General features: G+C 42.4%; 1 protein-coding gene across 4 annotated transcripts in view; it reads right to left on the reverse strand.

The window, feature by feature from the left end:
• The window catches only part of GMDS (GDP-mannose 4,6-dehydratase), a 327,410-nt gene that overhangs the window by 216,035 nt on the left and 94,353 nt on the right, over positions 1-17,022 (reverse strand). For all 4 annotated transcript variants that reach the window (XM_075585821.1, XM_075585820.1, XM_075585819.1 and 1 more), the window contains one exon: positions 450-494. In XM_075585821.1, the coding sequence (XP_075441936.1) occupies positions 450-494 (45 nt within the window). The remainder of the gene's footprint in view (positions 1-449; positions 495-17,022) is intronic.

Below are 17,022 nucleotides of genomic sequence, written 5' to 3' on the forward strand. Positions count from 1 at the left end.
GTAAAAAGAAACCCGTAGGTTTCATTTTTTAACATGAGCCTGCAATGGATTAACAAGGTTTTTATTGCTTAGTGCAATTTCCGAATTAAAGTGACTTCATTGGGTGTTTTTTTTTTTTTTTTTTTAATGTACTGCATTACATCATAAATTATTCCCTAATTCTTTACAGCTTTGGCCTGCACAGGTTGCTGCTTATCTGACCTTGCGGGAAATGTACATAACAGCTTTACCCTGAGGAGCTGAGGGAATCTACTAGTGGACCTTCTGCGATAAGTAGTACAATAAGCTGGCGTGATTACAGGCCATGCTGCGCATTCTTTTTGAACGCTTTGATTTGTTATCTGGGCTTCGAAAGGAAAACACGCCAAAGAGGACAGCAGCAGAGGAAGCTCTGCAGGCTGCTGCATCCAAGTGATTTCATCAGTCTGCTCTTACTCTTAATCACTTACCTCGTAGCCCTTTTCCAAGAGAAACTCGGCCAAGTAGGAGCCATCCTGGGAAGAGAAAAGATAGAGGAACGTTAGAAACACAGGGATCCAGTAAATGTACTGCCGGGTAAAAGGACATTAAGCAATGCTGTGCAATAGAAATCCTATTCCAAAAACGTGTCTGAGCACAGTATTAACTCAAAGTGCTGAGCCACGTGCCGCCTTATAACACCTGTGGGGGGTTGGGAGGAGTGTTTACCTACTTGAACATTGAAATATAACCAGACTAAGATGCTATTTTCTAATATCCCTTAGTTAAAATATTGGTATGGCACAAATCTTTTTTTTTTAAACTGCGAAATGTTGACATTCTATATACTGTATTGTAGTTCGAAGCGGACGTTTGGAAAATGTCCCCGGACAGCCACTTCGGACAATGTAGAATAAGGCCCTAGATGTTTACAGGTGTGTACAGTAATATATGGTCTTTTTACTACGGCAAAAAGTTTATTTTATTTTATTTTAATTGTAAATAATCTGAACGTGATCCATGATGCACCAGTGTTATAGCCAGGACTGTAAATATGACATTTCTAACCATACTCTACTGCTGCAGGAATTACTAACATGCTGCTTTGCAAGTTCCAAATGCCCACCAGGGGTTAAATACATGGTAAACTAGATCTGCCATACCACACGGGGGAAAATGTTGAAACAATGTGGTCCCCCCCAATAAATTAAAAATAAAATTTAAAAAAAACTGCAAGTGTTCAATGCACGAAGAGGTTCACAAAATAAATTGCAAAAAAAATAAAAATACAAAAATAAACTAATTTACACACTTTAGAATTTCCCTAGGACGAAAACAAAAAATGTAAGTTCTTTCGCCATTGCGTTATAGCATAACCTATGGAACACGAATAATAATAATAATAAAAATGTTTAAAAAGAGGTGAAAGTGCTAAAGACATAGTGAAAGGAGGGAGGGGTATTAAAGCTGTGCGTATTTAATACGCTGATGTGAAACAGACCTGACCAGGATTGAACCCTGTCAATAAGGTCTTGTTCTTCTCACCCAAGCCATTTCTCAGACTTTCCAACCACACTGGAACATTCTGAACTAGCAGTGGCACTCGCTTCCTCAGTACTTCCTTTCCAGGTCTATCGAGTGATAGGCCCCGGGATTTGCAATGAGATGGAAACTAGCAGCAAGTGCTACTGGTGTCTGGCTGACGCACAGCACAGCTGATTTATTGTCTGGCAATGTAACACACACCACGCAGATTGATGTGGAACTCCTCCTGCACCCATAGGCCGCAACTTTGTTCTGGGTGTCAGTTTTCAATAAGGCACTAGCAATGCAGCCATTGTCGATGGCTATAATCGGAGCATTGATTCCAGTCTCGTGCTTGTGCCAAGACCCCGTAATGAAATCAGGAGAAAAGGAACATTCTAGGAGTGCTGAAATGTGATCAAATACACAGGTTTGTTTGTCAAAAGCTAGAGTTCTCTTTTCCGCAAAGGGCCACAGGCGATCAACTTTGATGATGTTTGACCATATACATTAAAAAACAGGGTGGGTGTGCATCTACTCAGTAATTCAAGGTAAACACTTCCAACTTGTGGCCTCTAAAAATACCAAGAGGGAAGAAAAATTGCTTTCTTTTGAAGTTTTTAGTTACTACAACACTAGCTGCTTTAATGCTAGAAAGACCTGTGATGCACTGCCTGACTAGTATGGATAGACATGCTTAAATAAATACACAACAGTCTGGATTTGTGAACGTATCTGATTTTGCAGTTGAGCAGGTTAGCTTGCACTGCAAATTAATGATCTAATACATAAGTGATTTTCAGTGCCCATCAGACTAGCTTACTTTTCTTTTCTTTTTTAGGATTTGAATGTAAAATCCTTTCCAAAATGTTCTGAGAAAAGCAAACCACACTGCACAAACATTTAGTATCAACAAATACGTATCATAATTTTTTTTTCTTCAAATCATATATAGTATGCAATAAATTAGTGATTCTCAACAGGGGGGTCAGGTAACCCCTAGGGGTTTGCCCACAAAAGTATTTAATGGCAAATCCCAGGCAGTATAGTGGGTTCCTCAGTGTGTATGGGGACTGTGCACTTAGTATGGTCCCAAGCTGCACCTTAGCGTGGGGGGTATAGCTGTAGATTACAGCAGGAGTTTCCAAAGTAACTCCCCACAATGCTTTGCATGCACACCAAGGCATTGTGTGGGATGACTGAAAACTCCAGCAGTACTTGACAGATACAGTATATCGCCCATGCTGTCTGCATACAGTACATTGAAGGGGCAGTTTAGGGCCTTATTAAACGTGCATTACCCACACAAGCTCAGAACACTATCCTGCCTGGGATCTATCAAACTTTTTTTGTTTTGATTTTTAGCAATAGTCTGATGAGTAGGCAGTAAGATTTACTAATTGGGGGGTTTTGTAACAGGGGATGTACAATGTAAAAAAGGAAAAACAATATGGCCACTTGAGTTAGACTAACTGGGAGCCAATAGTAAGCTGTGTTATTCTCAAGAGATGACTTTGCAGCTTGTTATCCGGCGACACTGTAGCCATCTTTACTTTTGCCAGTATCAAGGAAAAATAAAAAATTGAATACTTTGCTTAACCTCCGAATATACACAGTTAGCAGGTACACTACATGTTTGTGTGTCAAGTAAGTCCAATGGTACCTATAAAACAGAGTATTTGGTGTGTGTAAACTGCATGGAATCGGGAAGGAACTCCATAGGAATTGATTGGCAGTACAGTTATCCAGTCCGAATAGAGGAACTACAGTGGTACCTAGCAACAACTCTCCAAGCAAAGGATATATCGGTGCACCGCCAAAGAAGGTAAGCAAAGGCTGGGAGATGTGACCATGGGTACTTTATTAAAAGAGCATATCGCAGAGTTCTGGCGGATCCTCTAACGCCGAAGCGCGTACTTATTGTTCCTTACCGCATATGATTTTTGAGCTATTGACGAATAGCACTATGCATTTACTTAGGAGGCTATAATTTGATACAGACTTGATCTGTGCCTCTGAGCAATAGTGACACATTTTGTGGGCTCATTGCGTGTGCTACTATTTGTGGATACTTATAACAGTATTTCATCTGCATCATGGGGCCATAATTTGATACGAACTTTGATTCGTGCCTCTAGGAACAATTGTAACGCAGACAACCAGGGTATAAGTAAATACAATAACAAACATCCAATAATGAAGTATTGCAGTTCCTGCTGGACGCAGACCACCCACCGGGACCGAGGAGTCATTCACGGGTTGTGGTGTGTCTGCATTGACGGAGGACCTTCATCATATACAGAGGACTCCTGCGCAGAAGATCACTAATCGTGAGTCTATATACAACTTTACTAGTGCTTATCTATAAGCCAGTTGTTGAGGAATACAGGATTTGAGACTTTACATTCATTGCTTCTCACGTCTCTGGTCTTTCTGCTTGTTCCTCTCCCTCCTCCCCCCTCGGATATGGGATATAGGGAGGCTTACGGAGTCATACAGCACATTATTCAGCATCTCATGTTCTTCTGAGCGCCGGATTGGTGGACTAGTTTGTAGTTTACCGCATATTCGTACAGTGGTACCTAATTTCATGAGCAAAATGTTGGCGGGTTCGAATTTGGTCATCGGGGATGGGGAAGTCCTGGAGTTAGATTACTGCGGTTCAGCTTTAGGGGACATCCTGGTTAATTTAAGATTAACATATTTTTACAGATTTTTTGGGGGATTGCTATTTTAATCATTTCAGTGCCAGAGGGTCCAGCCATCCACGTGGCCATGTCCCCTCTAGCACACTAGGATCACGTCATTGCAACATAATTTCCATGATGTCAACTGTGAGGAAGGCCTTTCTGTTCACATTTGCATGAAAAAAGGCACGACGTACTCTAGACATCATAAAGGCCTCCAGGGTGTCACAAATATGGACATGTAACACACATTCATAGTGCACTGAGGGGGTTAAGCAAAAATTGGGTATCAGGAACCCTCAAACTCTTTATTAAAGTAGCCTAAATTAAAACTACTACAGTACCAAATGTCATGGTTTAATCTGGGACAGTCCTGGTTTGCACAGGTCTGCAAAAATAAAGAAATATACCTTTCGGCATTTAATTTTCTTCAACTCCTCTATGGCAGTCATAATAATGGGTTTAGTCCTCCAACCAGCTGAGGTAGGACAACCGCTTCCTAAAACTATCCTATATAGATGGGCTTCTATAATCTCAGGTCAGTTATCTTCTGTCAAAGTCTTCTTTGACAAAGCGCCCTGTGCGTGACACACGTTAGAGAATCTGCCTGGACTCTACCGCTATGTTTTTTAAATCAATACATTTTTCAAATGGTCACTTAGTCCAGCGTTGCTCTCTTCGGCTGTGCACTGGTATTTTTTCTTACCCGGATTCCACTTTCTTGAAGAGAAGCACAAAACATAATAATAATGAAATTATAAGCAGACATAAGGGAGGAAAGTACCCTGCCAAAAGAAATGTATCTTTCGATCTTTAATTTTCTTAATTTCTTTTAAGTCCGGTATGGCAGTCATAATAAAGGGATGTCACAGAGCAAATTTTTATGACTGTTGGGAGGGTACACTTCTTTATACAATTGGAACCACTGCTTGAAGCACCTTCCTACCAAATCTTGCATCTGCAGATGATCACACAGCTAGTCAGAAATGTTTAGCAAATGTGTAGCGAAGACCATGTTGTTGCTTTACAAACGTCTTTGGCAGAGGCCTCGGCCTTCTCTGCTCAGGAAGGTGCCATAGATCTAGTATAATGTGCCTTCAAACATACTGGAGGAATTACTCCTGCTGACTTATAGGGCTCAGTAAGGCTCCATCTGGATATGGAGACAGCAAATGCTGTCTGACCCTTCCTAGGTCCAAACAGTATAACCTGGAAGATTTCCTAATATTATACGTCTTTTACACATACAGTATGTTGTTAGAGTCCTAACTAAATCTAGATTGTGCCACCGACGATCCCTGTCACAAGTCTGATTGGGACAGAATGAGGAACCACGATGTCTTGAATGATATGAAAAATGGACACAACTTTAGTATGAAAATATGGAATAGTCCTTAACACTACTGTATCTTATCCTGGTGTATCGGGAAAAATGGCTTGCGGCAGAAGAGAGCCTGGAGCTCTCCAACCCTACATGCCATCATAATTGCCGTAATGAAAACTGCTTTAATTGTGAGTAACTTCATAGGAGGCTCGAGAATCAACTCAAAAGGTGGACGAAGAGAGTTGCTCCAGCACCAGATTCAAATCCCACAGAGAAACAGGAATCCTGATTGTGGGTCTAATTTTAGACACAGATCTCATAAATCAAACGATCATAGGATTCAGGGCAATCTGTTTATGAAAGAATGCACCCAATGCAGAAACTTGGACACAGGTGCTGGTTTCAAACCCCTTTTGAAATCCTTGAAGTTCAGTATACTAGGGATTTGCAGCTGCAAAAAGGTTACACCTTTCTTAGTTTACACCATTATATGAATGTCCTCCAGATTCGGTAACAGATTTTATGAGTCACATGTTTTCTGGAACGCATATAACTTAATTGGAGAGTCCCTGCACTCCCAATGAGATTATTTCATGATCCACGTCGTCAACTTCAAAAATCGAGGATTGGGGAAACGAACTGGTCCTTGAGTTAACACTGTCGGAAGAGTTGGAGAACCCACGGCTCCTGTAGTGACAAATTTGTCAAGTCCGCGAACCATGTTCTTCTGGACCAATACAGGGTTAGTTAGAAGAATTTAAGCTTCGTCTCTTTTGATTTTGTTCATCATCCGCTGTAGAAGAGGGAATGGGGGGAAAATCTAGCAGAGATGAAAGTCCCAAGAAATTGAGAATGTATCCCAGGTCACAGCCCTCTAGTCGTGCCATCTTGACGCGTGTTTGTACCTTCTTGTTGACTACTGATGCCTCTGGTGGACCCCATTTTCAAACGAACTGACCTAACCGTTCCTTGTTCAGCTCCCACTCTTCTGGGTGTATTGAACACCTGCTGAGAAAGTCAGCTTCGCAATTTCTGTCTCCTAAAATGTAAGCCTTAGAAATGCACGGCACTGCTCTCTCCACCCAGTGCAGGATTCTTGAGGCTTCTTTGAGAACTCTGACTCCTTGTCAATTTATATACAGTATGCAACTGCTGTAATGTGATTGAACAGAATCCTTAACGGGGAATGGCTCAATGTAGTCCGATAACCTTGTATGACATAAAATATGGCTTGAACTTCTAACATGTTGATCGAAAGTATCCTTTCATTACACCACCAGAGTCCTTAGATCAGGGGTGCGCAAACTGGGCGCAAACTTTTCGTGCATTTTTTAGGTCTATGGAGGCCAGCTATGCTCTGTTGTACATCAAAAGATATAACTACCCTTAAAAAGATTCCATCTTCAAGTGCCGTATGTTGATAAAAGTATTGACTTCCTTCAGATTTAGGACTGCTCTGAATCCACAAGATACTTTTGGTACTAGAAACAGGACAGAATAATATCCTTTCCCCTCCTGAGGCTCTTGTACCGGCTAAATTGCGGCATTGGCCAGATCTTTATATATAGAAATTCAGACCACAGGGCAGTCCAAACAATCCAGTGCTCCAAAAAATGTTTGTAGAGGTGTGTGACGGGAGATACGCTGTATATAAGTGTCTCTAGATATTGTAATAGACACACCATGTGTGTCAGCCTGTGAGCAATTGCCAGTAAGGATAACATATAAGAAGGTAATGAGTAAGCAAAGATAGTAAATGAAAGGCTTGTTACCGACGGGCTGCCACATGCAGCACGATCACGTCGTAGTGAAATTACTCACAGGTAGGTAAAGTGGAAAAGATGATTATAAATCTTGTGCAATCACTGGGAGCCGGCGTCTCCTCCAACAGCAGCCTCCGATGACGGGCAGCGCGGCGTCAGGAAATAGGGGAATCCCGCGCGATGGAGCTCAATAGCCACAACCAGGGCAAATCCCTCCGTATGGTAGAGGGGGGTGAACGGGCCCCCAAACAGAAGACTCCGTCACTGGACAGACGCAGCCCCAGTGCGGCTCGTCAATGATAAGTAACCGCCTGCCTCTTTCACCGGAATGGGTTGCTGTGTACAGCAGGGAGGTCACAGCTGGTATCCAAATGAAAGCATGGTAGATGGAGTTAAATCATTATGCTATACACCTGAGTTAATCAAGTAATATCCTTTATATATGGGCTGTTGTGTGTCCTAACAGACCACTTCTTTGATAAAGCGCCCTGTGCGCGAAACATGTCAGAACGTCTTTAGGAACTCTGCCCTATGTTCTTTTATCAATAAACCATTCTAAAGAAGACCCTCGTGTCCTGTGATGTGCTGGTGGGCTGTGCTCCGGTTTTTTCATTACTCTTGGCCAGATCTTTAACTGCCTGATTTAAAACTTGATTATTTTCCAGATTGTTTGAGACATATGATTCTCTGAAATAATGACCTTGTGTCTTCAGGAACTCCCAGGAATATCTCAGAGTTATAATCTGTAGAATCCAGGAATCGGCTGTTGTCTGGGCCCAGCGATCTTGAAACTCTATTAGTCTGCTGCCGACGCGCATTGTTATCTGGACTGGGACCCAGAGTTCTTCAGGGACTTTGCTTTTTGGCGATCTCCCTACTGGAAAGTTTGTCTAAGGTGACCACAACTCCAGGAATGTTGTTGGAGTGGAATCCAATTCCGATTATAGTCTCTTCCTTGTTTATAGAATTTCGCCTACTGGAAAACTTGTCCTGGTGGTCTAAAAAAGGATGGCGAACTCTTGTCTGCTGTCGCAGGAAGTTACCTTCTCCTCTAGTCATCTTGGAGATGATATTGTCTAATGGTTCCCCAAAGGGGAATGCATCGGCAAAAGGCAACGAAACTAGCCTACTTTAAGACAAAGCATCCGCTGCCCAAGGTTTAAGCCATCACCCTGCCTTGCCGCTAGCCAAACAATATCCATTGTGGTCACATAAATAAAAAAATCAATCAAATCTTTTAAATTCAAAAAGTTTTTTTAGCAACTTCTGTCTTGATATTCCCGCCTCAATCTTTTCTTAAAGATTGGAAATTCAAATTCTGACTGTTCTTGAGATACAGGCCATTGCTGTTGCTGGCTTCAATGTATTGCCAATAGCTGAATATTGCTTGCGCAGGACCCATTCTATTCTACGATTCATTGGAACCCTAAAAGATTATCCATCCTCCAGGGGAAATTGCTGTATTTTGTACCAATTTGGCGATAGCTGCATCTACCTTTGGTAGGATTACCTAATCCCTGGTATCCTCAATCTTTGAATAGGTATATTTTGGAAATATTTTCAGTCACTGTTGATTGATCCTCCCTGAATATTTAATGTTGCCCTAATATTCCTAATGTGTTTAGCTATGGCCCCAAATCTTAAAGGATCCCACGTCTGCTTGGGCTTCTTCCTATTCGGATGAAGAATATTCCCCAAATTCTGAAACCGATGCTTGTTCTGAGCAAATCAATGAAACTTTCAGGCTTTAGGTCTAGTGAAGTATGTGACCTGCAGTAGGTCTCTTTAAAGACCCCGGAGATTGTACTTTGTCAAAGGAATGCAAAAGTGAAGTCTTCATCCAGTCGATAAAACCAGACAATTGTGCAGCATTTTCCTCATTTTTTTTTAAATAAGTGTAAGATTTCTTGGGGTAGATAGCTGCTATCTTAACCTTGTAGTCTGAACAGATGTAGTAAACCACAGACCTTGTAGTATCGAGACTTGGAGGCAGCTTTCCTAGGTTTAACAACCTGAGCATCTTGGAGAGGCTGGTCAGCTTTGTGGCCCCCTGTAATTGCAGAATGAGCCGACATGCTGCTACTCAGTTCACAAGGAAACAATATTCCCCTTAAACTGTCTGTTTAAATACCTGGCATCTAGATCCAGTTTCCGTCTGTTTCATCGTAACCAAATGACGGACGGTGTTAGGCCGCAGAGAGACCCTCCACCACCGGTCGCTTGTAAGGTAAGTTTTACTGGTTAGGGTAGGGGTTTAATTTAAGGGGTTTTAGCGGTTAGGGTAGGGGGTTAATTTAAGGGGTTTTAGGGTAGAAGGATTTAGGGTAAGGGCTATGGGTTTTTTAGGTAAGGATTAACCCTTTAAAATGTTTAGGGTAGTATTAGGTTTTAAGATTAGGGCTTTTTAGGGTAAGAGTTAAATTTAGGGACATACATTAGCGACAAAGCGGCGGAACGGCTATGACCAAATGTCCTAGACCGAGTCTAGGTCAATAATAATTTCAATAAAGAGTAGACTTTTATACCTCCCTGTTCATTTTCAAACCTGTGTGCCAGCATTCACATTATCTTAATATTCCACTTCTTAAGCCAGGAGTCTTCAAAGCTGAACTCTGTTAATTTCAGCTCCGGGGACCCCCTGCTTCCCGAGATACTTGCCTCTGAATAATGTGCCGGTAGCTGCTCTCCTCGGCTATCAGGGTTCACAATATGTCCGCTCTTCAAAGATTTACCGCCCTGCGGATAGGAAGCTATGACGTCATCGATGTAGTTTCCTATTGGCCCATGTGACATGGGAGCTTAAAACTCAACCGGAGCAGCTACCGGCACGTTTTTCGGAGGTATTGTAAGCATCTCCGGAAGCAGAGGATCCCCAGAACTGAACTTAATGTGGTTCGGCTCCGGAGACCCCCAGCCTCAATTCTATATAAAAAATAAATGTCACAAAAAATTCACCAGCTTGGATTGCTCCTTTACGGGTGACTGAATCTTTCTAAGGAGGAGGCCAATTAGACTGATAACCTATCAAAAGATGTGCTTTGAGCCACTAAATGGAACTGCTCCTTTCATAGTGGTTTAATTAAAATATTATGGTTGTACAATTATGAGTGATATTGGAACAACTACAAATATTTAAACAGGTCTTCATGCAAAACTAGACCTCTTAAGCTGCTGGGGAAAAAAAACATACTGATGGCAAATGGGATGCTAAATATTGAAATGAAACAACTACAGCCCTTATAGTGTTCTGTGATCCTGCAGCACACTGCACAGAAAGGGTTAAAGACCACTGCCTGTAGATTCCAAAACCAGCATCATATTGCACATGCACACATTGCTCTCCATGACTACACACATAAATGTAAGCCAAGCAGGATAGCAGTTATCTACAAGTTTTAAAGCAAATGGATAATATATTTTTCACAGAAGGTGAAAAAAGGTCATTATTAATATGGAAGGTATAAAGCATATCTAAGAAAGAGTAGGTTTCGACAAACACACATCCTATGGCAAAATGTCAGGCTTTTGTAATCATACAGTACAAAAGTGGGGAACTGTCCAGTTTGAGAGTTAAGTAAATAATGATCTCCACGTTTTGTTCACAAGAAACAGTTTCTTGGCGCACAGAAAAAAGGAAGAAAAAAAAAAATCACACTTTAAAGCACTTGTGGGAACAGTCTCTACTCAGAAGCGAGAACAAGCACCACAGTATCAAGATTATAAGGTTCATAACGCACACATTTTATTGACCAGTTGTAAAAAGAAAACAAATGCAACATTCTTCTTAAGCCCTCTGCTTACTCTCTTGGAGCATGTAATGTAGCAGTAACAGAGATACAGAACATTTCAAAATGCTAGCATTAACAAAGTTCATATACATTTTCTCAATCCATATTGCTTTAATTCAGCGGACATAAACCCTGGAGCAATTCAGAAACACAGAAAAAAAATATTTACATGCCCTTTCACAAAGAAGCCTTTAAAGTGTCAAAGCGTATTACATTAGTGTGTGTTTTTTTTTTTTAAGTGAAAAGTCCTCACTTTCCCCATTTGCTGTTCCAAATCACCTGAACACAGATAAATTAAGCTGACTTTATAAGCTGTGGAGAGATTTAACACCAAGCGCAGGTTTTAAGGCATATTATTTGCATTCACAGTATTTTCCTCAAATTCCAGCCCTTTTTAAATAGCCGTTTTGAAATTGCCCTACATCCCGGAAACGACAGGAAATACTAAGGAAACCTCCCAGTCTCATTTACTCTTTCAGCCTACAGTTTCAGAAGTATTTTTGATTGGGTTAATAGCAAAGTGTCCGAGCCAAACAACATACTGTAGTGTTCTTGTTTAAAACTTTACACTATGCCAAAAAAATAAATTACTTCATTACTTTATTTTCAGAAAGCTGACATTTAAGAGATTTTGCACAGCAAGAATACCAAGTACTTTTATTGCTAAAATGTATACATTAGGCAATTTGTTTCAGTGCATGCCCATAAAACAAAAAAAAAAAGGGGGGGGGGAGGAGAAGGGGGCAGCTTTTTAATTGTGCTGTAAATCCTCCACATACACCCCATACATACATGCCATCGATATGTAGTACAACTTTCTGCATCTTATGGGGAGAAAGAATACAGCTTTACAGCACTCCAGGTTTTGGCTGCAATATGGTACTGAAAATGTACTCGGGCCACATGCACTTGAGAGCTGCTTAATACATTCTAATAACTCAAGGCCCAAATCATTCAGCAAGTCAAGTCTAGAATCATTAATAAAGTGGCACAGCAAATCAGCCACAAATGAAAAACAAATTTCTGGTCTGGTTGTAAACTTCCAAAATGTACTTTATACAGCACATCTTTACACAATGCTACAGGGAAAAAAACAGTTCTTGGACTATAGAGGGGAATTCTAAGATGTCAAAGATGACATTTTTATTCCCAAACAAAGTTGATAAGCAAGTATGAATAAAAATGTTTTTAACAAAAACACCACTTAAACTTACACAAGATGACATAAACGTTGCTAAATTTGGTGCCTACAGTAGTTGATGCAAGTTGTCTTAAAACGGTTACTTAAACTTGTGCTAGGCTTGTGATATACTGTACAGTAGTAGTACATGTCCAGAAAACCTTATGTACAGAAGCATCTGGACAACTTAGGCCCAGGCCATGGTTAGTGCTTGCTTGCTCTCGCTTGGTGCTGCTTGCCACTGAGCCCCTACAGCCGCAATTAAAGTGGCTTTAGTAGGGGCTCGCGCATGCTTTCCCTTGCTTGCTGAGGCGCGCTTGAACAGAGCCGACAGTGAAATTTTAAATTCACGCGCTGACTCCGCTCACGTGACGCCTCAGCAACCAATGGAAGGAGAGCAGGGAAATGTGAATGTGGTACTTATTGTCTGGCGCCAGCGGAATGAGTGTGTGTGTGTGCGTGTTGATGTGCATGTGCGTGCGTTGATGTGTGGTGCTGTCAGCCTGCGGGAGATGGAGGGGGCTTGCGCTGCCGGGGGGGGGGGGAGTGGGTGATGTGCCTCCATCTGCCCGATTCCCGTGGCTGTCAGCCTGCGGGAGATGGAGGGGGCTTGCGCTGCTGGGGGGGGGGGAGCGGGTGATGTGCCTCCATCTGCCCGATTCCCGTGGCTGTCAGCCTGTGGGAGATGGAGGGGGCTTGCGCTGCGGGCGGGGGGGGGGGGAGTGGGTGATGTGCCTCCATCTGCCCGATTCCCGTGGCTGTCAGCCTGCGGGAGATGGAGGGGGCTTGCGCTGCCGGGGGGGGGGGGAGCGGGTGATGTGCCCCCTTCTGCCCCATGTGTCTGTGTGTGTGTGCATGTATGTGTGTGTGTGCATGTGTAGGTGTGTGCATGTGTGCATGTGTGTGTGTGCATGTGTGTGTGCATATATGTGTGCGTGCGTGCGTGTGTGTGTGTGTGTATGTGTGTGTATGTGTATGTGTGTGCATGTGTGCATGTGTGCATGTATGTGTGCATGTATGTGTGTCCACGTGTGTGTGTGTGCATGTGTGTGTGTGTGTGCATGTGTGTGTATGTGCGTGTGCATGTGTATGTGTGTGTACCAGTGTGTGTGTGTGTGCGAATGTGTGTGCGTGTGTGTGTGCATGTGTGTGCATGTATGTGTGTGTGTACCAGTGTGTATGTGTCTGTGTGGTGTGTGAATATATTTATCAAAGTTGCACAATGTTAATAAATAATTTATTCTCGAATGTCTTTTTTTTAATTTTTAAAATATTATATAATACACACACACACACACACACACACACACACACACATACACACACACACACACGTTCCCCAGTGACACCCAAACACACAGACCACTTCAAAGTGACACACACACACACACAGTGATACCCGCCTCCCAAGCGCTTGCTGTCTCCTCTGCCAGGACAGCAAAAAGCTCCTGGTAGAGCGAGCGGCAGCAAGCAAGAGCGAGCAGCAGCACCTAAGCGCTTACTATGTCCGAGGCCTTACACTTGGTAGAGATAAGGTTATTTATTTGTAAGACATAAGCTACATATTACCTTTAGTAAATTCCTCTTCAACAAATGCACACAATACTCTGAACTGAGACTGGTCCTGTGTGCAGCTGTAGTAGCTCATTAATAAATCAACTTGAAACCCAGTTTGTATATTTGGCAACATTTTTTTGTTTTTGTTTTTTTACCAAAGCTGTGATCTGTACCGATTTGTTTTCTGCTGATGCACGGCAATATTCATCTTTTTACAAGAAACCCCCTGGTTTGGGGAATATTTCCCTGTTCCAGAGAGCCCCAAGGGATAAAATAACCGTCATCAGCTTCGTTCTTCACAAGACAAATCAGTGGATCGATTCAGATGAGTTACAAAAGTTACAACATTACCGATTGCCAACATGATTGCTGGACATTTAGTCATTCAGTAAAGTCTAAAAGACTTCATCAAGGTCCATGTTTACTAAACGTTGCTATTTCACAAGACACCTTCCAGCCCACAACTGTGTCTTCCGGGGCTGGAAAGATACCTTGTAAAATAGCACAGCTTAAAACATGTGAGCCCACTGGTATAGGAACACTGACATCTAGCACCAAACCACACCCCCAGCACCAATTATCATAAGAAAATACATTTTGACTTCTCTTTGGAAAACATAATAGTTTAAAAAAAAATATTGCCAAAAGAAAGACCATTTAGAAAAACAAATCTAATAGTACATTGATAATTCTTCACACCATGTTTAATTAATTATCAATATTTAAGGTATTTATTTGGTTAAGTAACAACGATATATTAGCTATTAAAAACGTGTCTGACATTATTGATTTAACACACATTGCTGTATATCTGGGAATATATATATATTTTCCATTATTCAACTCAATGCCATTTTAATGAGCTTTAATATACTGAACATCCTTTGATTTCTATAGCAGGCTTTAGCCACCTCCCCAGCAGTGCAAGATCTTTGTAACACTTTCAAGTTTGTGATCATTTGTTTCTAATATTCCCAGCCGTTCCATCTGCAAACTGTAACAATATATAATGTTGCCTTATTAACATTGTAGCTGCTAAGTTACACTGACTGAAGGATTGATTGAAACTGAAAGGCGGCCATTTAGTGAACCCTGGTAAGCAAGATCTTTGCTGATCGATCACGGGAGAATGAACCGATCAGCAGTTTAGGTCATTCATTTTCAATAAAAGGACATCAAAGGGTGTGTTGTGTGTGTGTATATATATATATATTTTTTTTTAATTTTTAAAGTTATGGTGGGTAAAAAAGGCAACAAAAAACCTCCACCGTTATCATATAGCCAATAAAGAATATCACTTGTGAGCACATTCACATGTCTTAGACAGGTCTGTAACCCTGCCTTTCACCACTATCACCTAGAATACAGTGCTCCCACTGCAGCAAGGGATTCTGGGAAATGACATGCAAATGCGCACACGTTTCACCTTTTGCCTGAAACGGCTGTGTGAACAGCGATGCATTTGCTTAAATGGGCTCCATGTGAATGGATATTCCAGGCAAAATGTAAGTGCCATGCGAACTGCCTCTTTAAAACAGTAAAACACGTAGCACTGCGGATTTCAATTTTTTTTTTTAAATTCGTTTTACAGGTTTGAAGCTCGGGGTTTCCAGAGCTGAACTGCATTAATTTTAGCTCGGGGATCCCCTGCTTCGAGATACCTCTGTAGGGGTGTCGGTATCTCTGTAGCCAGGGAGCTTGAGGGCATAACGAAATGGCGGCATTTAAATGCCCCGCATCATGTGGGCCAATAGTAAGCTGTGATGTCATCCTGTGCGACTTCCTATAGGCTCCTGGAAAGTTAAACTCCAGAGATACCGGCACCCCCTATAGAGGTAAGTATCTCTGGAAGCAGGGGTCCCAGGAGCTGAAACGAACACAGTTCAGCTCTGGAGCCCCCCTGCTTCAACCCTGTAGCTGCTGAGTTATACTGACTGAAGAATGATTGGAACTGAAAGGAGGCCATTATGTTAGGCACACAATCAAGATTTTGACAGATTTATAACAGGAGCACCAAACTATTTCCATCTTAAATGTAGATGTAGCGCTGCTTTCCCCCACCCCTCTGGGAGATCTGTCCTTGCTACAGGTGTCTGTTGGTGCAAGTACGTGTTGGTGTCCAGGAGATGCTGAGGTTCCGCAATGTTGGGGGGTGGGGGGGGGGGAAACAGGACAGGCTTTAGGTGTAGGATGCTCAGTTCTTTCTCTGTAGTGCAAGCACCTCCATCCACCACAAGCTCTATCTTTAGTCTCCCCCCCCCTCCCCCTCCTTGATGGACTGTAGACTCAGGCAAGGGGTATATAAAAACAGGAGCTCTTTATCGGGCATCCACTGCATCCACTGCATACATCAGGTCATACAGCGAATACTCTTCTGATCCCATGCCTCTGGATGGTCTCGGTAGCCAATCTTGCTATGTGCCTTATCACAGTCCCTTGGGGGACTGATCATGCAGTCTCACCCCGCAGGGCGAGACACAGCTTGCAGCTCCCAGTACTGGAGTCAGAGCTGCACACTCCTCAAGGAACTGGGAAGAACTCCAACTGCCCACAATTTAGGTGCGCCTCCTCCCTAGAGCAAAAGAGGGCATCAGGTCTGCACTGACGATAGGGCAACACACAAACCAAGTACCACCTCCACTCCTGCCACCCAAGGAAGCTGCAGAGGAGAGGTAAACCCAAGATGGGCCAAACACTACCGCCATCTACCAGGACTTATGTGTTAGGGAGGGCAGAGGAATAGCCAGAACCAGCCATGGCTACATATAATTATACATTGCCACATAAACAATTAATATACAAATTAAAAAAAAAGAATTTGGACTGTGCTGTAGTATTGCTGCTTTATGAGCAAACACAGAGAAACTTATTGTGTAGTGATTCTTCACCAGTGGAGGGCTATTAAATAATTGTAGCCCTCTTTCCCACTAATGTGAAGAGTCTACTAGTGCTGTCGGTACCTGTCGGCTCACAGGGGTCTGAGCATCCGCTACTGGGTGCCTGGGGTAACGAATATACTGAGTGGCAGCGCCTCCACCTGCACGGGATCCCAATTGGATGGGATAACCCCAAGCAGGAACTATTAATAACAGTCCACAGGATAGAAGAATAACAATAATAACATTTACCGTGAGCAATAACCATAAACCACATACAGGCAATAGCAATAGTAATGGTTACAGCTATACCTCACTGTGTAGGGCATTGTCCCACCACGTGTACACCCACACCGTGTCCACAG

The sequence above is a fragment of the Ascaphus truei genome, chromosome 2 (genome assembly GCF_040206685.1).
Source record: "Ascaphus truei isolate aAscTru1 chromosome 2, aAscTru1.hap1, whole genome shotgun sequence".
Lineage (NCBI taxonomy): Eukaryota > Metazoa > Chordata > Amphibia > Anura > Ascaphidae > Ascaphus > Ascaphus truei.